The sequence below is a fragment of the Ctenopharyngodon idella genome, chromosome 12 (assembly GCF_019924925.1).
Source record: "Ctenopharyngodon idella isolate HZGC_01 chromosome 12, HZGC01, whole genome shotgun sequence".
NCBI lineage: Eukaryota > Metazoa > Chordata > Actinopteri > Cypriniformes > Xenocyprididae > Ctenopharyngodon > Ctenopharyngodon idella.
In genome coordinates, this window is record NC_067231.1 from 982392 (window position 1) to 1007433 (window position 25042).

Sequence of the window (25042 nt, forward strand, 5' to 3'; positions counted from 1 at the left end):
ACACTCGCTCCTGCTCTGCTTCATGCTACAGTAACGTTAATAATCGCATCCATGAACATGATTTATTCCCGAGTCCTATCCTGATTATTTCCACCGGCTGTGAGGTGAACACCACATGTCCCAAGATTCCGTGCTCAAACTTGGCGTCATCAAGCTACACCTTTGTTTTGAATAGGCCTCTAGCAATCTCTAGCGGACAGAAAATCTTACATATTGCACCTTTAAGTATTATTCTCAAGTACTTTTTACACCCCTGGATAAAGGCCCTGACATACGAAATCGAAGATCATCATTTTGAACAAAATTAGCCCAAAACAAAGTTCGATTTGTGTTCGTTACTAGAGGAGTTCGAAACAGCTTTCCAGAAAAGTTCCTTCTGGCTGGTAAACACCTCAGAACTACCATTGTTCTGTGGCGATGATGTAATAGGTGGGTGTGGCTCTGAGGCTCCGCCTTCTTTGAGGTTCATTTCTTCTGTTCAGATGCAAGTAAAAACATGCACACTGGAGAGCCGCTTTATAGTATCTGAAGCTGTAATTCTAATTGAAAGATACTCTGACATTGATTTTCATGTTTAACACTGTAAGAAAGCAATCTATTGTATAAAGTGATGTATTAATAAACGTCTGAATTGCAGAGCTGCTGCAAACTTCCACATCACTATAATCAGATGGTTTCTGAACTGCTCATTTTTGTTGTGTGTTTATTTTGTTATTGAGAGGCAAGCTGCAGCATATATTTAAGTGTAAAAGTAAACCACTACTCATGTATTTCGAGCTTCTTTTTACACACATACATATCAGGGCCTCACAAGTTGTGAAACGAAACTCGTATTCAGGCTACGGTGAAATAAAGTAGACAGAAAGGCCTCTGACTCACACACACAAGAACGCATGGGAAGAGAGAGGACAGCAGTGGATGCAGGGAGGAGGTGAGGATGACCTGCGCAGGAGAGAGGAGAACGCTACACCCCGCAGCAACAGGGGAGGAACAGGACGTCCACGGTCTTACAACAATAAAGTGCACAAATACCAGAGAAACAAGAGGGCGATCAGGATTAGTGTGGGTAGAGACACCAGCGCACATCATCCATTAGAAAGACTAAAGTTTAAGGGTTAACAACATGAACGTGTCCTTGGTAAAGGAAGCTTGTATTTAATGTAGTTTAAACCAAGTGTGCACCTGTTATTTTAGTATCACTGAGATATTATTATAGTTATTGAGTTTGTTTTTATTTTTATATTTTGTTTTCATTTTAGTTTTTTTGTCATTTTGATTTTTTTTATGTCTATATAGCTCTTGTTAATGCAGAGTGAACTAACGAATACTTTTAACAAAGGCTAATAAATGCTGTAAAAATATATTGCTCATTGTTAGTTAATGTTTCTGTAACGCATTAATTAATGTTAACAAATGTAAAATAACAATGCCTTCCTTGTATTAACCCTTATTAAAGCTACTAAAGTTACTCAGTCGAGAGCAGTGAGTGATTTTCTCTTTATGTTTTGTTGTTTGAATTACCATTGATGATAGACAGCAGCAGGTTTAGGCTACTGTCACTTTAAGAACTAATTCACTGATCCAATTATGATTTTCTGTTTAAATGATTACTCGCCAAAACGCGCAGTTTGTCATTTTTTGTGTGTATTTATCCTTTCAAGCACAAAAGTTCTCTTTCGCGTCACCAACTGGCAGCAAGAAGTGTGTCACTTTCAAAATGCTTCGAGATCGCCCTCTTTTTTTTACCCGATTTGCTTCAGAATAATGTCAAGACATGGCAAATGTAGACCTGTGAAAAGATTCTTGATATCTTAAACTGTTGCCATGGCAACGCATCAATCTTTAATATTCGTTTTGGATGCTTTTGAGACTCTTAGCATGCTTCAAATTGCATGAAACTCGACACACGTCAGAGATGTCAGCCAATAGACATGGGCAAAACCCTAGATGGGGAGGAGGGCCTCTATAGCGCCACCTTTTGACAAAAGTGGGGGGGGTTAGTTTTACCTACAGTCACCAAACTTGGTACATATATTGTTTTCATCGATCCGGACAACTTTCTATTTTACAGTCATTAGCTCCAACCAACAGGAAGTCAGATATTTTGGTTTGAATGTGAATTTTTCTAATAATCAGGCTCTTAATTTTTAACTACTCCTCCTACAGGATTCATACGATTCACACCAAACTTTCAGAACATGGTGGCAAGACATAGAAGATGTTAAATTGTGAACAGATATTGGTTATCTCAAATGGTGTTGCCATGGTGAGCGATTAAAGTAATTACAAAAAGGGAAACAGGAAGAGTCTCATATCTTGACATAATTCTTTTACATTTACCGGGGTTTGGGCCCATCATCGCTGCTTGCAGCTATATTTTAAAATTGCTTTGTTTAAATTGGCAAAACATGCAAATGCATGATATGAAATGCATGAAATGCATTTTGTCGACAAAATTATCACTGCACAACATGACATTTTACAACCTCAACTAACATTACCTTGTCAAAAAAAATGGTCAAATTATCTGATTTTTGACTTTTTGTCTTGACACACATTGCATATTGATCTTTTGACAAAAGCTTCAATTTTAAAGCAGTTTTGTTCATTTTTTTCTAAGAAATAATACAAGTCTGTCAATGCTTTTTTAAATAAATAGGTGTTTGTGGCCTGTACAATATATAAAAAAGTACCAATGAGTAAGTTTTAGACAGTAGTGATCTCCATCTGACAATGAAGTCTCTGTAAATTGAGATGTTCTTTATATCATGCTGACTAAAATATTCCAAAACAGTAGTCCATCTTTTGCTTCAAAACATGCCAAATCCTGCTGCTGCTCTCTTTAACCTTTGAACCTCACCGAACAACAGAGCCATTGTGAGGATTTGGAAACGGTTCACCTCGCACACAATGTTCTCTGACTGAAACGCTCCCTTCTGAAAACGTCTTGTAAGTGGCAGGACACACTTTCAGACGTCCAGCATTCTCTGCTGAATGAAGCTGTGAAAAGGTTTGGCTTACGGTCATGACTGATTCGGTGGTCCTGCGGTCCAGTGATTTGGCTCTTCTCAGAGGAGGCAGGGTGGAGTGATGGAAGTCTAAACCCTGGGCCGGGTCCATCTTCTGCTCCTGAACGACAAGAAAGAAACAGCAGGTTCACACTTTGAGAGGTTTTAGGTAAATGCAACATCACTGATAGTACTTGCAACCATATTAAGCAATTACTCAGAAAACGATAGAGATGTACTGATATTAAAAGTGTGTTGATACCTATAAGTTAATAATTAGTAATTGCAATTATTATATTATGTCTGATAATGAGTAAATGTCTCTTCTGCTTATTTATTTGAACAAAAATAGTAAAAAAATTGTGAATTATTATTAGAATTTAAAATATTTTTTTCTATGTAAATATACAGTAAACTGCAATTTATTCCTGTGATCAAAGCTGAATTTTCAGCATCATTACTCCAGTCTTCAGTGTCACATGATCCTTGAGAAATCATTCTAATATGATGATTTGCTGCTCAAGAAACATTTATGATTATCATCATCAATGTTGAAAACAGTTGCGCTGCTTCAGATTTCTGTGGAAACCATCATACATTTTTAGGATTAGGCCAATTTAATGAATAGAAAGTTCAAAAGTACAGCATTTATTTGAAACAGAACCTTTTGTAACATTATAAATGTCATTACTGTCACTTTTGATCAATTTAATGTGTCCTTGATGAATAAAAAGTATTAATTCTTTAAAAAAAAAATTGTAGTGACCCCTAACTTTTGAATGTGAACAGTAGTCTACATTTGTCTAAATGCATTTAAAATAAAATAATAAAAGGTATTTTGCAAAATATCACATTTTACATTCTTATTAATTTAGTGTTTCATGGGTTAACTTAAAGTGAGCATTAAATGATGGCAAAAATAATCTAAATGTAAAAATAGGGAAAACATATGGAAGCTTACTGAATAAAAAAAAAAAAAAAGAAAGAAAAAGAAAAGGTAATTGCGACTTTTTATCTCATAATTCGATTTTTTTTTCCGCAATTGCAAGTTATAAAGTCAGAATTGCGTGATATAAACTCCCAATTCTGACTTTTATCTCAGAATTGTGAGATATAAACTAAAATAAAGTTAGAATTGTGAGTTTATATCACGCAATTGCGAGTTTATATTTCACAATTATGAGAAAAGAAGTCAGAATTGTGATGTATAAACTCATAATTGTGAGAAAAAAAAAGTCTATTCTAAGAAAGAGTCAAAATTGCAAGATTTTTTTTATTCCGTGGTGGAAACAAGCTTCCATAGAAACATGCGTGCACAATAAAACGTTCAATATTTATCTAATGTTATATATCTAATGTTAACAGATAATGATAACCGATATGGCACTGATATATGCATCCCTTCAGAATACCACAGTAAAAACTGTATTATTTATTAAAGTCACACCAAATGTTGAAAGCATAGTTTTATTCAAGGGTGTGGACTTGTTTATCCATTCTCTGAAGATGTTATGCCTCATATCTGACCAGCTTGCCTGGATATAGATGTGTGATTATGTCCATATGCTCTAGAATAATATTTGACAGACAGTCTGTGGATCACTGACTTCATAAACATCTTCTCAATTGCCTCCAGAATGAGGCAGAAAATGCCTGTATCACATCAAAACCCTGGACTGACCTTGAAAGCAGCGAAAACAATAACAAACTTGGGCTTGAGAAGCTCTCAGCCTCATTTTAGATTCAGCTTGAGCCTTGTGTTACACTGACAAATGCTTTCGCTCGCAACAATAATCCTTGTTATTTTTTCAGAGCAGTTTGGCCGGAGAAACAAATGGTGTTTGTGCTGCTTCACTGATCACACAAACGCAGATACTATCGCTAAAGAACGTCATAAAAACAAGAGCCTTGATCAAAATCTCTATCGTTCACATTGTTGAGAAACCACCAAACATTGCACTGAACCTGCATAAGTGGAAACAGAAACAAAAGGGAAGGTGAGCTTTTACTAGCACTAGTTTGTGTGTGTATAAGTCTGGATGAGCAGCATCGGGATGAAATAAGAAATCATTCTTTGAGGGAAGGGAATAAAACAAAAACAAAGAGCCTGACAAGATACTGCAGCAATGTCAACCAACCAGACATGAAGACAGAGGCACTTAAAAATGGTAACTATTTGTTTTTGTCAAAGCTAATTTATTTGGCCTGAGGCTCAAGACTGAGAAAAGGAAAAAACTGTCAGGGGAATCCGAGAACATAATGGAAAATGGAAATATATTGAGACAAAAGGTCATGCGTGCAAGAGCCGAAAAACAGCAGAACGTTTTCTTAAACAAAAAATCATTAGGTCATCTTTTGTGTTTGGTTATAAAACATTAAAGTACACTTTCTGAGGTATGTGTGTTGCACATCATAGAAGACAATGTTAGTATCTGTTAGTTTTAACTGTAGGAGAAAACTGGTTAATTTTGAGCTTTTCTGTGTTATTTTCATCTTCCAGGACATGTTCATGGATCATAAGTGAGTGTTTGTTTTTGTTTTATAAGAGTTTCTGCGTCACATATGTTCTCTTTCATAAACCCAGAGTCTCGTGTGATTCTAAAAACACTGCTTATTTAAAAAAAAAAAAACCTTGAAAAATAAGCCTCAAAAGTTGTTAAAGATCCAACAGTGAGTTCATATCAGGGTTATTATACTTAAAAGTAAACCTAAAACTTTTTTTTTTTTTTTGCTTGAAATAAAATGTGAGCTGAAATAATATATATAGGTTGAGGTTGTGTCAAAACTTTTTACAGCGTTTGCATTATATTGTTCTGTCGTTTACTGCATAATAATTCCAATAACGTGCATTTGGGAACACATACAATGTCTGACGTGCTTTGTGTTTGCATAAGCTGTGAGTGTGACATTTCACCGGATTTGTAACGCAAATCATTTATAAACCTATGCCAACACAAAACCCTCTCTCTTAGTTTGCATGTTCTGATGTCCCACATGTTCTTGTTCACGAAATTACTTTCACAAAGAAGTGGCCAAATTTTAAAGACTGAGTGGACATTTGAATCAAATGTTATTTGGCCGATATTAAACAAGGATTTGATCATGCTGTAAAGTGTAACAACAATCACCCTGTTGCTGGCGCCCTCTGCAGGCTGTTGTGATAATACGTAACATACATAAATTGATTGTTTATATTATGTACATTACATTATGTATTTTAACAGTGTTGTTCAATGAAACCACTTGCTTTTGATACTTTATTTGAACCACTTATTATTCCCTCATTGTTATTATATATGTATTTTAAGTAATTTTAAAGGCTATTGTTCAATTAGGTCTATTTTAATAAAAACAAAAAATATCAAATTACTTGATTAATCGTCAAAATAATCGATTGATTACCAAAATAATCATCAGTGACAGTCCTAGATTAGTTAAAGCATTTCACTTCTATAAAATACTATTATCCAGTAATAAATTTCGTCATAAAAGATTTCTTAAAAATAGTGTTCGTCTTGTGAAACCAATATCGCGTATCGTCTCTTCTCCTGAGTTTCGTCACACCCCTAGAATGTCCCCTAACCACTGCTGAAACTGGGGATTTCGTGACTCTTTAAGAGCTGGCGTGAGTGTAAACCCATCAGTGTCTGTGAAAATGAACTCCGGGGGAATCGGTAAGCATTCATTACCTCCCTCTGGAAGCGTCTCATTTCACTGCGGCCCTGTCGGACTCCACCGCGGCTCGTCTCCTCCACCTCCATCTGCTCAGCGTGCTCCAGCTCCAACGCCTCCAGCTTCTCGATCACATTCGAGCGGCCACTGAGAATGCAAAAACAGGAAGAGATCTTAACAGAGACAGCGTTAGGGACTGGTCAAAAGCTTCAAGTATAGATTTAGCAGTTTCCGGCTTAATTTGAATTGAAATTCAAAGCGGTTCCTTCACTTCTAGATCTCACATGCTGTCTGAATGCTCATGTGGGTATTCGAGCACACGCGCTGTGAAGAGCGATCTTAATACGGCTAATATAAACACTGTTCGTTACGTTTTCAGTGAATGTAACCAAAAAAATGTGCGTCAAAAAACAGTCTCACAATATAAATTCAGCACAGCTAATTTTAATTACAGGCCTGCAGCTCAGTCAATAAACATGTAATTTATTAACATCAAAAATACATACATAAATACATCAAAATAAATCAGCTGTTTTCTATGTGAATATAAAGTAAAGTGTAATTTATTCCTGTGATCAAAGCTGAATTTTCAGCATCATTACTCCAGTCTTCAGTGTCACATGATCCTTCAGAAATCATTCTAATATGATGATATTTTTGTGGAAAAGGTGATATTTTATTTTCCAGGATTCTTTGATGAATAGAAAGTTCAAAAGAACAGCATTTATTTGAAATATAAATATTTTGTAACATGTCTTCACTGTCACTTTTGATCAATTTATTGCATCCTTGATAAATACAAGTATTAATTTCATTATTTAAAAACTTTAATGATAATGTATATAATGATGTATATAAAATTATATATTCCTCAGGAAGAGGTTAAATGCGTCTCCTGGTTGTGATGACCCCACATATGCAAACATTTTCCGAACTACAGACAGGAATTCAGTTCACAAAACGATGTCTGAAAATATTAAATGACTTTTTTCAAATTTTGCCCTTATTTGGGATATGCACCACATTGTCAGGCCTCCTTAAAAGGAAACAAAAAAGCCAGTCAGTGAGGTATTTCTGTCACATGACTGCTCACAGCCTCATTGGCTACTGGGTACAAAGTGGCACAATTCCCATAAACCCAAATTAAACCAGAGTAGAGAGCGCTCCGTTCTTTCTGTTTGAATTCTTCAGCGCTGCTCATCAATGATCCGTCTGCTTGTCGGGAAAAAGTGAGCTGTCTTAAGAAGTACGTCAGAGATGATGCTGTTTGAGATGCTCTGACCTCAAAGGGTTGATGGGAGCGCCTTAAAAAAAGGGAAGCAGGATTTACCCTGGTCATTTAGCTGTAAATGCGAGCAAATGTAAGCCGATAGATTTCAGTTTGATACAGGCTAGATGTGTCAGTGATTTAACATGGAAAAATACCTTCCTCCTTTCAGTGGATCAAAGAAATGTCTGGAAATCTTGCTTTGGAAAAACTGATATAGTTAGAGGAAAAGTAGATTTATTTAATAAAATATGGACCATTTTTTACAACTGTAACTTATGTTAAGTAATTTAGTTGTTTATTATAATTTGAATTTATTACAAATGTTGGGGTGGGAAACTTTTTCTGTATTTTGTGTAGTTATATTGTACATTTTTACTTTTGTTTACTTGAATACTTGATACCATCAAGCACTGTTTATTTCACTGTCCTGTTAATGGTCATTTTTAAACTAGCAAATTTAATTTGCCATTTAATACTGTAATCATTTTGATTTAATGTGTTAATATTTACTTCAAAGGAGTGTGTTCAAAAGCAAAAACAGCTGTAAAATTATAAATACAAAATAAACAATTATATATAATATATTTAGTATTTTATGATCAAATAATATAATAATTATATTATCATTATGTATAATATTTGTTAATATTATACACTATCAATCAGAAGTTTGGGTCAGTAACTTTGAAAGGCTTTTGAAAGAAGTCTCTTATGCTCATCAAGGCTGTATTTATTTGTTAAAAATACAGTAAAAACTGTAATAATTCTGTATTTTATGTTGTTCCTTTGGACAGTAAACAAAAACAAAGCAGCGATGATGTTTACTGAAAGTGTTTACCACAAACATTAATGATATAATGATCTCCGTAATCTCTATTATTCCACGTCAAAAGCATGTTGCAAAACACTTTTTGGCCTAATAAGGCGCATGTGGTTTAATCACGCAGCTCTCCGGAGCGTAACCAGCATGCCTTTAAAAGGAGAGGCAGAGAGAGAACGGCCTGCGCTCACCTTCTCTCCGGGCTAAACACAGACTCTTTGTCCTGTCTTTCTGGACTGCGGAGGCGGCTGCGTTTCTCTGGCTTACGAGGGTCGGCGGCGTCGCTGCGACGGGGCAGAGCGCGGTGCGGGCGTCCCATCGGTTCGGCCGGGTGGCTGTCGGTGCTGGTGACGGTGCTGCCGCTGGCATCCGAATCCAGAGAACTCATGGAGCCGCTAATGTGGGAACCGTTGGACAGCAGGCTGCTGCCTGATGGGAAAGGGTCGCTGGGAGCAGGAGACAGGCAGCGCGGGACGCCTCCCATCTCTGCGCTGTGCCGGCTGGACGAGCTGCCTGTGGGCGACAGCGGGTCGTGAGAGGGCTGGGAAACCGCCGAGTGGAAGGAGAGCCCGCTCCGCTCCACTTCGTCACCGTTCACCGAGCTCTGATCGGAGCACCGACTCGCCATCGATCCCTCACCTGTAGAGTGCAATGGGAAAATCGTTGACTTCATGGTGCGAATGTGAGTTTTTAGCCAGATAAATGTGTATGTGGATTCTCCCGCACCTGCAGAGGGCAGTGGTGAGCCGAGAGGTGGCATGTCGCTGGCGGTCCATGTCTGGGAAACGTCCGCCTCTCTGCTTTGCAGCTCCTCTTGCCATATGATGGAACTGGAGTCTGGCGTCTTCTCCGCTTCAGGGATGCCCGAGCCGGTCACCGCGACCTTCGCTGGGCCTGGTTCCTGCGATCAAACGTATAACATACATCATCGTTTCATTACACCACTGTTTATTTCCATTGAAAGTCACCATAAAATGGACAATTCTTATTTTTTATGCAATATTGCAGTATGATTTATCGGTGCACGTCATTATTGTTCCTGGTAATCTTGAATCAGAATAACTTCCCCTCCTTCTCTTCTCTGATGACGAGGGCAACCTGTCACTCACATGAGATCCACCAATAGCAAACCACAACCATCCAATCAATTCCCCACAGACAAAATCAAGCCCCGCCCTACATTTGTTCTTGTTTGAGAAGCGTTTTACTCGGATATACGGCACAATAGAGAAGAAAAGACGAGTGCAACTTCCCTTTCATGACTACTTTAAGTGAGTATTAGATAATATAATAATAGTAGTAACCAAGGAAAATCCTTAACGTAGCAAGAAAACAATCAACAACTGAAAAAACATTTTATAGGGCACTATTATTATTACTACAATTTTAATACACTTAAATTGTTAAAGTTTTATGAATTCTACTGATTAGACATCCTTTTTTATTATTGAAATTTAATTTACCATTATTAATTTAACCATCCAGAAAAGTGAAAATGAAAAACACAGAATTTGGGGAAAAAATAAAACAGATTTCAAAGGGCAACTAGTGACTAATATGATTTCTCATGATTGCTCTATGATTTCTACTATGCAGAAAATGCATCAGAATCACCGAATTCAGTCATAAAAATGGAATTTGGAGTATGACGTGGAATGTCACAAAATTTGGCATAATTTGAATAAATCAAAAGTAGGGCTGTACACTTATTTAGATGACGCACACACACACAAACACCACAACCCGCCAAAATAAAAGTTTAGTTTAACTTGAAGAAACAGCAAAATGTACTTCTCAAAGTAATAATAATGGTAAACAAAACTTTTTTTTTTTTTTTATTAAAACAATTTCAATATATTTTAGTCCATGTTTAAATTTAAACAAACTTCTGTTGTGCATCACTTTGTTTTGTCAAAAATGAAAGGACATGATTATATTTTAAAAGATTTATTAAATTGTTTAAGTTTTATGCATTCATTTCATTGATTTGAAGAAAAATTACAACAGACCAAACAGAATTTCTGGAAATTAACACTTTATAGGGCACTATTATTGTTTGAATTTTAATAAATCATTAAAATTGAATTAATTCTATTGATTAGACCTACTTTTTGATTATTAAAATTTAATTAAACCATTAACTCCTTCACTGCTTCACTGCCACCCCCCTTTTTGAGCATAGACATGAAAATGCACTATCCAAACTTAAATTGTAGTAATTCAAGAATGCTTTGGAATATAGACATAAGTTTGGCCTTGTTTTAAAGAATTTCACTAACTAAGTTGTGATCCAAATTTGAAGTTGATATCACAAAAATTGAAGTTCCCATGAGATTTTGTTTAGGCGTTGTACCAAAAATAGCCACCGGGTGACATTGACAATCCATTGAATTGTTTTGATGCATTCTTCTGTAACAAATTAATAAATTTCTGTCCAAATATCACTTCTATCTCAAAACAAATATGGAAGCTTGAGACTCAGACCTTTCCGACGATATGCGTTTTGTCGGAAGTTGACTATAAAGGTAGTTAAAATAAATGTTGTAATATGAAACATGACTCCGCCCACTAGGGGGAGGAGCCTGCTAAAAGAATTTAAAATACCGTTTCCATGATAACGCAATGTCCAATTTCAAAACGGTTTTCACAGGATGAATTCTGAGTTAAGCTTTCGAATGATACCAGATTTATGATGAATACTAAAATATGTGAGGCAATAAACAAAAACAGCACCAAGATGACAGGGTTAAACAGAGTCCAGAAAAATTCAAACGGAAAACAGTCAATTTCTGAAAAATAACATTTCTTATGGACATATTATTGTTGAAAATGTAATAAATTATTTAAGTTGTATTAATTATATTGATTAGACATCCTTTTTGATAGGAATCCAGAAAAATTAAAATGGAAAACATTGAATTTGGGACAAAAAATAAAATAAATAAAACATTTTATAGGGCACAACTAATGACTGAAGGCCCCAGTCGTACCTGTGAGGTTGCTGGCTCCACTTTGCGCTTCTTCTTTTGATTTTGCTTGTTGGTTCTGGGATAAACCACTAGCTGTTCAGTCCATCTGGTGAAAGACAGAAGAGGTCACGCTCATCGTGTGTCCCATCAGCGGGTGAGACGGACACCCTGAACACACCACTCACCCGTTGATGATCTCCTTGTTGTCTCCTCTGATGTAGTACTCCTGCTCGGGGGTGATGATGCACAGCGCGTTCTTCTGTCCCGTCCTGGGCTCGGCGTCGATCACGTCAGTGCACAGGTTCATGTTGACGGTCCCCTGTGGTAGCGTGCTTGGCTGTGTGAGACAAAACATGACAAATTAACTTGGACAAACCCATTTTTTCTGCTTGTGCTCTTTAAATATTCAGTAAAAGGGCTACAGTGAGCCGAGCTGATAAACTATCAGCGCCGCGCAGGTTTCATTCAGGTTAAATCAGTTGGGCACCAGTGCGACCTAACAAATTTTTTCGCAAAAAAGGTTGCAAAATGGACCATTTGGTCGCAGTCTGATGCCCTGTAATATATTCTTCATATCAACAAATATCAGCCTTAATCTTTACTGTACTGCTGATGCCACTGTTCCCTAATGCTTCAGGCCTGCCATCATCGGCCCATGCCAAACACGTCACTGGAAACAAGCCTTTATTTACGCCCGTCACCCTGGTGTGCTTTGAGAGGCTGGTCACGTCCTGTACTGGACCCACACTGGACCTCCTGCAGCTGGACTAATGACTGTACGGACGCATATCAACTAACTTGTTTTCATCTGGACAATAAGGACACTGTCTGAATGTGGTTCACTGACCTCAGCATTCACACCATTCAATGCATAAACTACAACCTGTTCCCTCATTCAACTGAATCAATAAACTGCATCTGTGTGTGTGGCCTCATCCTTACACTCTTTAATTTATCAATAAATTAATAGTTTTATTCATTAAAAGTGCATATTCATATATAAAAGTGTATTCATATTCATGTATAACAGTGCAAATCAGCATATTATCAGGGCACCAGACTGCAACTGAATGGTGGCATTTTGCAACCTTTTTTCCTGCCAGTGCAACTAAATTTTGTTAGAGGTCACACTAGGTTGCCCAACCGATAAGAGCTGCCATTTCTGTTGGACATAATGCATATGAGAAACATCAAACGGCAAACGAAACGAAAGCGGAACGGAACCGCGTTACTCGTTTGAGCTGCGATGCGTGGACCGTTCTGCTTGGATAATAACAAACAATGCAACCAATGAGCGCAATGCAGCGTGAGCTCAGAAGGTTCTCGCACGCTGATCTAGATCATATGACACTGATACTAGCGCTGGGAGATCCAATGAGAAAGTGTAGAATTCGCCACAGAATTAATAACATCACAGCGAGAACTAGTGGGAAGCATTTAACTGTTATAAACTACAGGTATCAGATCAAACAGAGCTGATGTGGAAACCAGGAGAAACATTGATGCTATGAATGAACAAGTTACACAAGACTCTGAAATTCAAGCACTTTTCAATGACTTTTTAAAGTGCTTCACACCTTTTCCAGTACTTCAAATCTCTAAATATGATCCAATTTTAATGTTATTTTTAATTTGATGATTTGTAAAACTTTTTGGCAAACAAACTTTTATTTAAAAAGACATGAAATTACCAGTATAACCGGTAGATGGCGGCAGAGGATCACTTATTGTCACTTAAAGTCTCATGAAAAACAAAAACTTTTTCTTCAAATTGTGACAGAATTACGCAAGTAAAGAGCGCTCATTTCATATTCACTGAAGCTGTCGGTCAGTTCAGTATGGCACATTTAATAAGAGTCGAATATTTACATTTTTCCCTATAAAATTTTTTTGCATGATACTGTTGTCAACAAAAATTAATTTTATCTACATCTCGATTCAAGCTCAGTGTTTTACTGTCCCTTTTCTGATAAATAAACGTGCACTTATTAATGCAAAACAATAGTAATATGATTAAATAAGCTTCATGATTAAACCCACACCCCCTGCCCAGTGCCACCAAATCAGGTGCTGGCGCCACCTTCTGCTCTTAAATGTTAGTCTGGTGCCCTGATATTAGAATGATTTCTGAAGGATCATGTGACACTGAAGACTGGAGTAATGATGCTGAAAATTCAGCTTTGATCACAGGAATAAATTACACTTTACTATATATTCACATAGAAAACAGCTATTTTAAATTGTAATAATATTTCACTGTTTTTACTGTATTTTTGATCAAATAAATACAGCCTGGGCGAGCAGAAGAGACTTCTTTCAAAAACATAAAAAAAAATATATATATATATCTTACCAACCCCAAACTTTTGAATGGTAGTGCAAATCTTAAGTCATGATTTTAAAATCACCTTTTTGACATAATTTGTTTATTTTAAATGACCTGCCGGTGTCACTATTATGTCTCTCAGTTCATTGTTCGTTTACTTATATAAAATTTATATGAAAGTATTGTGCATGTGTCACGTCATCCTTTCTTGCCATTTTGGAGCAAGTCGGACAGGTTTGGAAGGACGTGAGGATGAGTATTTCGGGGTGAACTACTTCTTTGAAGTACTGAAGAAGATTCTTTCATTGTCAAGATCCTGAGATTCACACTCAACCATCTCGTAATGTCCGCCTTGGCCGTTATCAGACGTTCCACAGACTCGAGATGTAAAACAGGTGCCGTCTTTTCCTGACTCCTTTTATGGCCATTTTAAGTGATCTAGTTTTATTAAAAGCTGCCAGTAAACTCCAGGGAATGCCAAATATGGAAATTACAGTGTGTCACAGTTATAAACTGCAGCAGTGTTTCTGTTTCACTACAGAGGGAAGAAAAAAATCTGGGTAATGAGACACCAGCAGTGTAAGAACGGAAGACACAACAACAAAGAACTTCACGTCACTTCGGCATGGCCCGAAAACACAAAACTGGACGTTTCAATCCCTTTTGTTCTGCCATAAATCATGATAGAAACCTAGACGTATCAGATTACTAATTTCATATTATTTTATCCATTCAAGAACTAACCCAAAACTGCAGCATAAAGTCCTGTAAAACTGCCACAAGTACACAAATAATTTGAGCTGTGTGCGCCAAAGTTCAACACCAGTTCATTTAGGTCTTTGGACTCACTTGGGGGTGGGAGTCTTTAAGTCGTCTTCAGATAAGCGAGGAAAATGTGAGGCAATGTATGGAGGAGGAAAAAAAAAAAAAAAAGAAAAAGAAAAACAGGAAGAGCAAATAGCTAGAAGCAGAACTGTCATCAGAGGGGAATGTTGTCCCAGGCCCTGTGATGAAGGGGCCCGCTGAGGTCCTTACACATTGGGCCCGGGGGAAAGAAAGGAGGCCCACCCATAAAAATACAGTCGCAGGTCCTGTGAATTACAGCAGTACAAATGCTTATGTGTGCTACAGTCAATGAATCAGCTCATAATGTCTTTTAGCAGATGGGTTTTCGTGAGGAAGGCTGCGAGGAAGTGCTAGGGGGTCCGTGGAAAAGATTAGAGAAAAACTGCATAATAAAATGTACAAATAAGTAAAATAAGATTAAAATAAATGATTAAAATATATTATATTAAAATATAAAAATAAAATATAACAGTACAGTACTATAATAAACGTAACTTAATGGAAATAAAAAAATATATATTATATAATAGGGCTGGGTATTGACAATTTTCACGATTCGATACGATTTCTATTCACATGCTTGTGATTTGATTAAATTACGATTCGATATCGATTATTTTTGGATGTAGTATATCAGTTAATTTTCTAGAGGAAATGCTGTAAACTACGCATGGGAGTCAGTTGGTACTATAATATTGAAGGTTAAAATTAACTTATTTATATACAAACACTTAAATTATACTCAATTATGTTTTTTTATAATAAATAAAGTTTAGAATTACATAATCATATTTCTACTCCAATTCGTTTTTGTTTTTTTTTAATATAAACATTTAAATCATGGCTGTCATAACTGATTTATTCAAACATGCATTAAATATTGAAGAACATTATAATGAATATGTAACGGTGCATAGCTATATTTATCAGAATGTTGCTTTCTAGAGTTCATTTTTCTAGCTGACTAAAGAGTTTATGGTCACTGAATGTTTTTCTAAGGTAAATGTGACGTTACGTGACATTGTTTACAAGCTGTTTTATTGAAGTCTTTCCGAGGTTGAAACACTGATTGAGCTATTACACGAGACATGATACGGATTTCGGTAAGTTGTACTGTATATTTTAACATACCTTCAGATGTTCATTCATGTTTATTTCGCACTGTAACTGGTATTAAAGCGGAGGAGAGGATGTTCACATGCGCTTCGTGCTGCCGCTTCTCTTTAACTGAGCCGCTACAGCGATCTGTCACGCCACATTAAACAGCGCCAAAACGGTATTTATTTTTGAATCTCATAATAAGAAGGACGTCATTTGAAATCTGAGACTTTGCTTCATATCAAAAGTAACAAAGCACAAAGATTTTTGCGATTTACTGGATGGGAGGCGATACATGTTCTGTTCATGAAAACTGAAAACAGACTAGACTAATCGATTCTTGGGATTTAAGAATCAATATCGGTTCGTAAAAATGAGAATCGATTAAAATCGAGAAATCGATATTTTTTTTACCCAGCCCTATTATATAATATTATATAATTTAAAATAACCATATTAATAATAATTTTTCACAGTATAAATTGTAGGGCTGGGACAATAAATCGATTCTCGATGCGTGATACAATGATTCTGGATCGATTCTGATATTTTCCGAATATATATCGCGATTCTCTGCTTAGTTTTTAACAGCAGATGGCGCTGCGTGCTTTAGAAACAGCCATACTCTGCTTGCTTCCATTTCCTTACACAAACCAGTTAAACCTAAAATAACCATTCATAAAGTTTGAAGCGAATTACAAGGGTATCAGCATTAATCTTGTCATAAAAGCATTCTGAGTCGAGGTGCAAGTGTATTTAACCACTTACATGACTTAGCCGAACGCTCTCCAGCACTCTTCTTCGCGAGCATTTGAGTGTGATCATTAGAGCGCCATCTGCTGTTAAAAACTAAGCTTGGAATCGATTCGAGAGCGAATCAGGATACGGATATCAGAATCGATACAGAATCATTGTATTGTGAATCGAGAATTGATGTATTGTCCCAAATTGTGACTTTATACCAGAAACTAGGGCTGGGCAATAAAGCTATAATGATAATTATCACGATACAATTTTCCTCGATAAAATGATAAGAGTTTGATAGATGTTCGATATTATGTTTATGCACCAAAAGCGAAATGAAACAGTGCTGCTTATTTGAACGGGATGCATTTACTCGCTGATCGGTCTCGTGACCACTAAACAGCGCTGTTAGATCCAGTGAGAAGCGCTTGAATTCAGTGAAGAACACGAATGTCTCAGTGATTCAAGCTAGTTTAAAGCCAGATGAAACGGTGCTGACAAACAGAAAAAACACTGTGTGCAACAATACAGTCAGAAGGCTTTTCAGTCTACAAATCACCATCATTTTACAATGGATTTACTGTAAAAACATTAACTGCACCATGGTATTTTTGCAGAAATGTGGGATATTCAAATCTAATTTTATTATATTATTAACGTAGACATGTATTAAAGGAGTAATGGAATATAACTACAGTATTTTTTTGTGATTAAGAGCGTTTGTGCATTTATACTAAATGTATTTAGGCAACTGTTTTACATACAAATACCATAGGAACCATATAGTTACATTTTACCATGGTACTGAGGTGCTATATGCATGGTTTTAACTGGTTATCATGATCTAAATGTATGCTACTATGGAAGACCAATGGTTAATTTATATAAAAGAAAAAAAAAAAAAAAAAACTCAAACAGTCAGAAAATTTAAATTTTACCTTATAAAAATGAGGTTGTTACCATTTTTACAGATGTTACTGTTTTTGTTAATGAACATAGATTTGCATCTGATCCTAACTCAAGCTACTATTACTGTCAACTCAAGTTACTGTCACATGTGCATTTCTAAGAGACAAAACATGTAATATTATTAATATTGCAGCCTGCACTGCAAACTGTGCCAAAGATATGAGACATCAAAGTCAGGCTACACAAACCTGTTTTGTGACTCGAAGCAATATAATCCGTGTTTGTCATGTTCTGACAATAAAGAGTTTAAAACCACAGTTAACGTTTTGGTTTCTTTCATTTAGGAGCAAAAATCTGCCTTTAAACTTTTACAGATTTGACATTTATCGTGATAATTATCGATATCGACTGATATGAATAATTTTATCGTGATAATTTTTTTGGCCATATCGCCCAGTCCTACCAGAAACTATATAAATGTATTTAAATTTCAGGATGGTGATCCCTTGCATGAAATTGATCATATTTGGAGGTCTGTGGTTTTAGTAAACATGCATATAAAGCAGAAAATAAATGGATTATTGGAGGAGTTTGTGTTTGCCAAGTTCGCCATTCATGCATTTCACATTATTGTGGTTTTATTCCAAAACACATCAAATCTCATTTCCTTTCATTTTCCAGCATGTTTTGCTATTTTTAGAATTCTGGAACTGCAATAAAACTCAAAATTTATGCTCACTTGCCAACTTGTCCGGTATTGTAAGAAATCAAACTGCATAATAACTATGTGACAGTCAAATGCTTACTGAAAACAGATTCATCGTTTAATAAGAGGCATTTTAATCCAGTTAAAACAAGGATCAGTGGACAAGGTCCTACGTAACCATTGCCCATCTTAAAGGGATAGTTCACCCCAAAAATGAGGAGCTGAATGACATCATGTTTTAAGGAAAGAGCTGCATAAAGAAAGTTAAGATTGGGTTACACTGCAAACAAAAGTTCGTAACGGAAATTGGTTATCAGTAAATTCCCTTAGAATATATGGTTAAAAACCATAATTTATGTAATTTTACAGTAAAGTACAGATTAAGAAGTAAAAATGAAGTCGTTTACAGTGAAAACCACGAGTGATATTCTGACAAATCCCTGCGTGACACTTTAATGGTATTTTGTTTAAATAATTATGTTTCTTATTGTTTTTAGTTATCAAAAACTAATATTTGGTATATTTGGCATGTGTCTCTTGGTCACTTGTATTAATATGATGGTTATCAGTATACTATACAGATGGGTCAAAGACATTTAGATGTCCGCATCAATAGAAATTTACATAAGCGATTTTATATACATAGAAAGCACACTGAATGCAAGTAAAACATCTACTTTAAAAGGTTTCAAATAAGTTTTGGGAGAATAAAATGTAAAAATGTGGGTGAAATAATGTTCCATTGTCATTCAGTGTAACACTTATATTTATGTAAAAATTGAAACATACTTACTCTGACCTGTACATATTAAAATATATAAAAGAATAAGCGAGCATACTAAATTTTATTGCATTTTAAATGAGTAAAATATTCTTGCTGACAAATGGGCAAAACGTAGGATAGTGGCAAAGTTTAAAAAAAATGTAAAATTTCAAGTAATTAGTATTTGGGGTAAAAGTAATTAGTCTTTAATATGGCATAAACAGATTTTTTATTGTAAATATCCCTGACAAGATTGTTAAACTGAATGACATTTTAGTGGGTGTCTTCTGTAAATCATGGTAAAAATGTATATTTAATTTTTGCTGAGAAAAAAAACAAACAAATTAAACAGGACCCGTTCTGATGTGTTGAAAAACAACAACTACTCAAAGCTGTATTACACTTATTGTTTTGATGCTTGAAAACACTTTTTCGTCTTTGACCCAGGTACATAACAGATTTTAATAAATTAAAGTTCAGTCCCATAAAAAAAAAAAAAAAAAAAAACGGTCTGGCAACTACAACTATCATTTTATACCATAAATTTCATAGCATAATTTTCTTGTACAGTGTAGTAAATAATGACAGCTGTCACCATGGGTTGAACTAATACTTTAAATTTCTGTCTGTTCCTCACAAAAAGCTATTGCATAACGTTCGGAGACTTAAAATATAGCACATGAGTCATAATGACTTCTTTTATGGTTGGCTTCTAGTCATTTTAGAGCTTGACAATATCCGTTGCCAATTAACTTTATTTATTTATTTTTTTAAAAATAGAAATCAGGCACGTATGCCAACATAACAGCCCATGATGCAAAAGCTCAACAGTTTCCAGTGTGTTGATGAGGGTGGATCAAAACACAAAAACAGCCAGATGGACAAGTTTTTAAGAGTGACAATGTTTTGGGTCACAACAACAACACGTAAGTGATTAAATATCAAAGCTATTCCATCTTATTTTACAGTATATGTGCCCAGACATGCAGTGCCCTCTGTAAAAACACACCTATGTAAATCTTCCATTTCAGGAATACCTGAGGGCTATAAAACAGCACCATTTCATAAAACACCTGGCAATCAGCAGCCCCTAGAGCGAACTCTGTTCACTCAGTGTCATGAAGAGCAGGAGAAACAATGTTGGGTGATTGACGTATAACATAAAATCTGGTTTATGAAACAAAGAAAACACAACCCATTCTGCTTTAGTTGTTCTAAGTTCCTAAACCCAGTGTCCTGTTGTAGAAATAGGTGTAGTGGCAGGGCCCTCAGCGGAACGTGAATCTCAAAGCATATTTAACATTTCGATGTGGTTTTAGGGGGATAACGTTCTCAGAGTTTAGCGCCGTCACCCACAGTCCTCAGTAGTTTCTCCTAATAAGGGCATATTGGGGGAAATGCAATCCTGAGCGCAGACTCCACGTTCAGAGCATCTCAGTCGAACAATTAAAATACTTTGCTTCAAGACCGTAGCTGAACGCACATCATGTTTATAAAAGTCACCAGTGAAGCTAGATGAATGGCTACTTACCGGCAGACTCTCTTAATGTAACCGACAAGTTACGGCATTAGAGAGTTCATGTGTTTTAAAACAACTTCAACCATACTTGGACATGATTACATCAGTGTCTGCCATTCATCTGGAGTGAGAAGTGGCCGTTTGAGCGTTTCCTAAGATCAACGCATGTTCACACTATGTTAACACACACTTAAATAAAAACTGGCTAAAAAAGAATCAACTCAGGCTCATTGGAAAAACATGCCTGTGGTGGCATTTCTACAAAATTATATTACATTACATTGTTTCTTGCATGTTTTGCAAGACTTTTGACCAGTCAGTCAGACCAGTCCGAAACAGATAAATGTCGATCTGGCAACATTGGTTGTTGTACGTATCGCAGCAGTTCAGAAATGAAATGCACTAAAAGTTTAATGCTCTATTTATCTCTATGAGATAAAAACACATTTGCTGAAGCAACCATGTCATTTCAGCTGCTTCTGCAAGTCTTTAAGCTCTTTTATCGTGACTCGTGATTCACAGGACTCGTACCCGAGCGCTTCACATCACAAGAGCAATGCTGTATCAGGTGAGCTGCAGAGCAAGTTTACTACATCAGAAAAGACACATGTGTCGAGCTGATTATGTGATGCAAACCTCAATATGTGTTCGTTTTCAAATCATACACTATGGTAAAAGTGTTTTGAGCTCATAACATACAGTGTTGTGCAAAGAGCCACATGAAAATAAGTCTTTATTAATTGATAATCTGCCCCTGTAATCATAATTTGATTGAAAAGGAATATATACCTCTCGGATTTCATCAAAAATATCTTAATTTGTGTTCTGAAGATGAATGAAGGTCTAACGGGTGTGGACTGACATGAGGGTGAGTAATTAATGATTACTGATTTGTTCTGATAATCTGTTTGGGTTCAGCCTACGTGCTATACATGCTATAGTGCATAAACGTTCGGTACCATCGGTACTTGCGGTACTGTAGAAAAACAAGCACCGTCAGGATTTTAAAATGTTGAAAATCATTCAAGACATTCATGAAAATCCATTTAGCCTCTTATAAGTTCAATTCACAGTTCCACCTTTACTAGAGATTTCAATACATACAAAAAGTTTCTGGAATTCTCAAAAACATTAAGCACATAATTTTTGTTGCACAAATAAAACATTGCTTCTCTGAAGTGTCCATTTTCTTGACCTAATTTAACAGCATTTCCTGAAACTCCCCGCACAGATGAAAAGACTATAAAGACGAGGGCTGACAGCATTTTCAAAGCTAAACAATGGCAGGAAACTCTGTAGTACCCTGAACTAGTTTTGATTGTCCTCACCACTCACTGGAAATAAAAACAATGTCCTCCCTCAGCCATCTCGCACAATGATGTGACTCCAGCCAGGCAAATCGCTTTTTGCCTCATGTTGCACAGCAGAATGATGAATTGCCCTGCTCTAATGGGCATTCCTGTAGTAAGCAACCTAGCGAAGAAGCGTAAGCGACGGGAGTCAAGGGTCTGGAGGGATGCGGTGGCTCTCGGTTTTCCTAGCACTGTGTGTGGGCCTCACTGTTTACATACAAACACTGTAATCTCCGGGCAGATCAGGCAGCTAATTTGGTCACCCATGTCACATTCCTGTGAAACAAACAGGCCGAGTCGGGCTCTCATTAACCACAGGACCATGTTCTCTTAGTTCACATCGCATCCGAAGGACTCCCTTGGTCATTCTCATCTCGGAGCTCGAACTCTTTCGTGGATTATTTGAGCTCAGGGACGGTTATATTGTTTTTTTATTGGACAGGATTCCACTGAGGTTGGTGTTTGTTTTGGTTTGTTTGAAGAACATGGATCTAATCTCTCAACTAAGCAATTAGACTCACAGATCGCTGATGTGCAATTGTGGGATCAAAAGAACAGACAGCTTACCGATTCATCCAGTGCGAAGCGCAAGCAGCCATGTTCATACAGGACGAAGAATCGCCGCTGCCATTTCTGTGTTGAAAGGAAATATCATTAAATGTCACTGAAATGTGTAAACAATTCAATTCACATTTATTTGTATAGCGCTTTTCACGATACATATCGTTTCAAAGCAGCTTTACAGAGAATGCATATCAACATTACAATTTGGAGACTGCAGTTAGCTAATAATGTAATAATTTAGGCGATTAACATACAATCACTGTTAGCAATTTAATTGGAGGTAGAAGCAAAGAGCTCCTGGAAAAATGAATTACATATTAACAATAATTAGGATTTATAGAATGTGAATGTGCGTGTTGATCCAGATGTTGCATCTTCTGAAGTCATCACAGGAGTTGGCGCCGTCTCTTCCAAAGTTTAACAAAACAAAACTATACCTGTCCATGCAGCATATATTCTCTTGGCTCTGTAGACATCGGTGTCCGACTCCGGTACGAACATATAAGGCTGAACACCACTACTGACATTTTCAGTGCGTGAGATTGTCCTGTTTTGTTGTTGCATGAGCTCTTGAAGCTCCGCCCTCCATTTTTACATTGAAACAGTAATATACCATAAAAACAATGCATTCTGGGTAATATTTGTCATTTTAAGAAAAGAAACCTGTAGGCTACTTTCTCAAAAACAACAAATAATATTACCTAGAATGCATTGTAATATACAGAATACATTGTAATATATAGAATATACTGTAAAAACAATGCATTCTGTGTAATATTTGTCATTTTCAAGAAAGTAACTTTCTCGAAAATGACTAATAATATTACCCAGAATGCACTGTTTTACAGTATATTACTGTTTCAATGGAAAACAGTATTTTACTGTGTAAATTTGTTTCTTTGTTGTTTGTTATTTTTTAGAGTGTGTCCAAGGTAGAATTATTATTTAAGACTTATAGGCCCGGTTTCACAGACAAGACTTAGATTAAGCCAGGATTAGGCCTTAGTTCAATAAGGACATTTAGGTAGCTTTTTATTATTTTAAGATATCTCAGCGCAAGTTGCTTTCAGGTAAAACAGCTCAAACATGAATTTTAGGCCTTTAAGCCTTGTCTGTGTAACCGGCCAATGGTTTGTTAATTGTTGGTGTATGTTCAAATGCAGACTGTGTTCTTTGGCCACTGTGTCGCTGTAATTATCACGTCAAATTAAAGTGCTAAATTGACAGCCATACCACAAAGTTTAGTTGAGTTTTGAGAGTTTAAGCCACAGAAGTAAATCTTAGACTAAAGTTAACATAGTATCCCACACACCTGATCACCTGAGTTACACACCAAACAAGTTTTATCTGTGTACAGTGCATGTCAAGATACTAATGCTAACAGACGTTAACAAATAACGACACGTCTCTTACCCGGGATCTCTGCATGGGATTGTCAAAGTCCGTCCCCTCTGGAGCCAAACACAGCCATCCGCCATAGATCGGCTTGGCCTGCAACAAAATCAAAACATATTATTAAATCTTCAATCAACAATGGTGCATGTTAGAGTCAAAGGAACATTTTGAGGTTTGATTTTGATAATGCTATAATTTTTCTGGAAAAATGGAGATTTCAATCAATTTTAACATCTAGCAAAACCACTTTCAGAACATGACCCAAGGGTGCAAGCTTAGACGCAGTTGAGCAGGACTAGGCAAGTTAATATAGCTTCTTTATAGAGCAGATGTTTTGCCTCAAAGGTTAAAAACGCAGTGTTATTAAGCAGCGTCTCACCTGCCATCAAAAATATGAGCTCATCTTATTCAAACACATTTATGATCATGTCTTCTCACTAAATGCAATGCCATGACCTGAAATGTCTGACTTGAATATTCTTTACCCTTGCATCCAAAATAAGGACCTTGATTTTGTAAGGTTATCAAGTACTGTTAAAGTGCTTCTATTATGCTATTTTAAAGGCTCCTAATGTGTTTTGCAGTCTCCTACAATAGCATCAAAGGTCAAAAAACACTTTAATTTTCTCATAATATACACTGCATTTTTCAGTGTTCACCCCTTCTTTCCAAGAGCCCGGTCTGTTGTGATTGGTCTATCGCTTGCAGTGCCTGTTGGAAACGAGATGCCTATTACTCTATGTGAATTTCAGCTTTGTAGGTTTCCTCAGCGCTTGATACATAGTCATAGAAACAGTAGCAATGGCATCAGTTTTTCTGTATCAATTTCAGCTATGGATGCACCGACGAGAATTTTTTGGCTGGTACCGATAACCGATAATTCTTTATATTTGAAAGCCGATAACCGATATACTGGCCGATAAATCTAAATTCAAATTTTTATATAATTTTTGAGAGCCTATTTACAAAAACAAAAGTTATAGCGCCACCAACTGGCAGCAGGAAGTGTGTCGATTTCAAAATGCTTTGAGATCACCCTCTTATTTTTACCCGATTTTGCTTCAAACTTCATCAGAATAAC

The 25042-nt window shown here is 36.4% G+C and overlaps 1 protein-coding gene across 5 annotated transcripts in view; it reads right to left on the reverse strand.

Moving 5' to 3' along the window:
- mprip (myosin phosphatase Rho interacting protein) overlaps nucleotides 1–25042 on the reverse strand; it is a 56132-nt gene that overhangs the window by 23971 nt on the left and 7119 nt on the right. For all 5 annotated transcript variants that reach the window (XM_051914370.1, XM_051914371.1, XM_051914369.1 and 2 more), the window contains exons 2-9: nucleotides 23980–24057; nucleotides 22570–22635; nucleotides 11925–12076; nucleotides 11761–11845; nucleotides 9497–9671; nucleotides 8962–9409; nucleotides 6698–6827; nucleotides 3022–3129 (exon numbers count right to left, since the gene is read on the reverse strand). In XM_051914370.1, coding sequence (XP_051770330.1) covers nucleotides 3022–3129; nucleotides 6698–6827; nucleotides 8962–9409; nucleotides 9497–9671; nucleotides 11761–11845; nucleotides 11925–12076; nucleotides 22570–22635; nucleotides 23980–24057 — 1242 coding nt within the window. The remainder of the gene's footprint in view (nucleotides 1–3021; nucleotides 3130–6697; nucleotides 6828–8961; nucleotides 9410–9496; nucleotides 9672–11760; nucleotides 11846–11924; nucleotides 12077–22569; nucleotides 22636–23979; nucleotides 24058–25042) is intronic.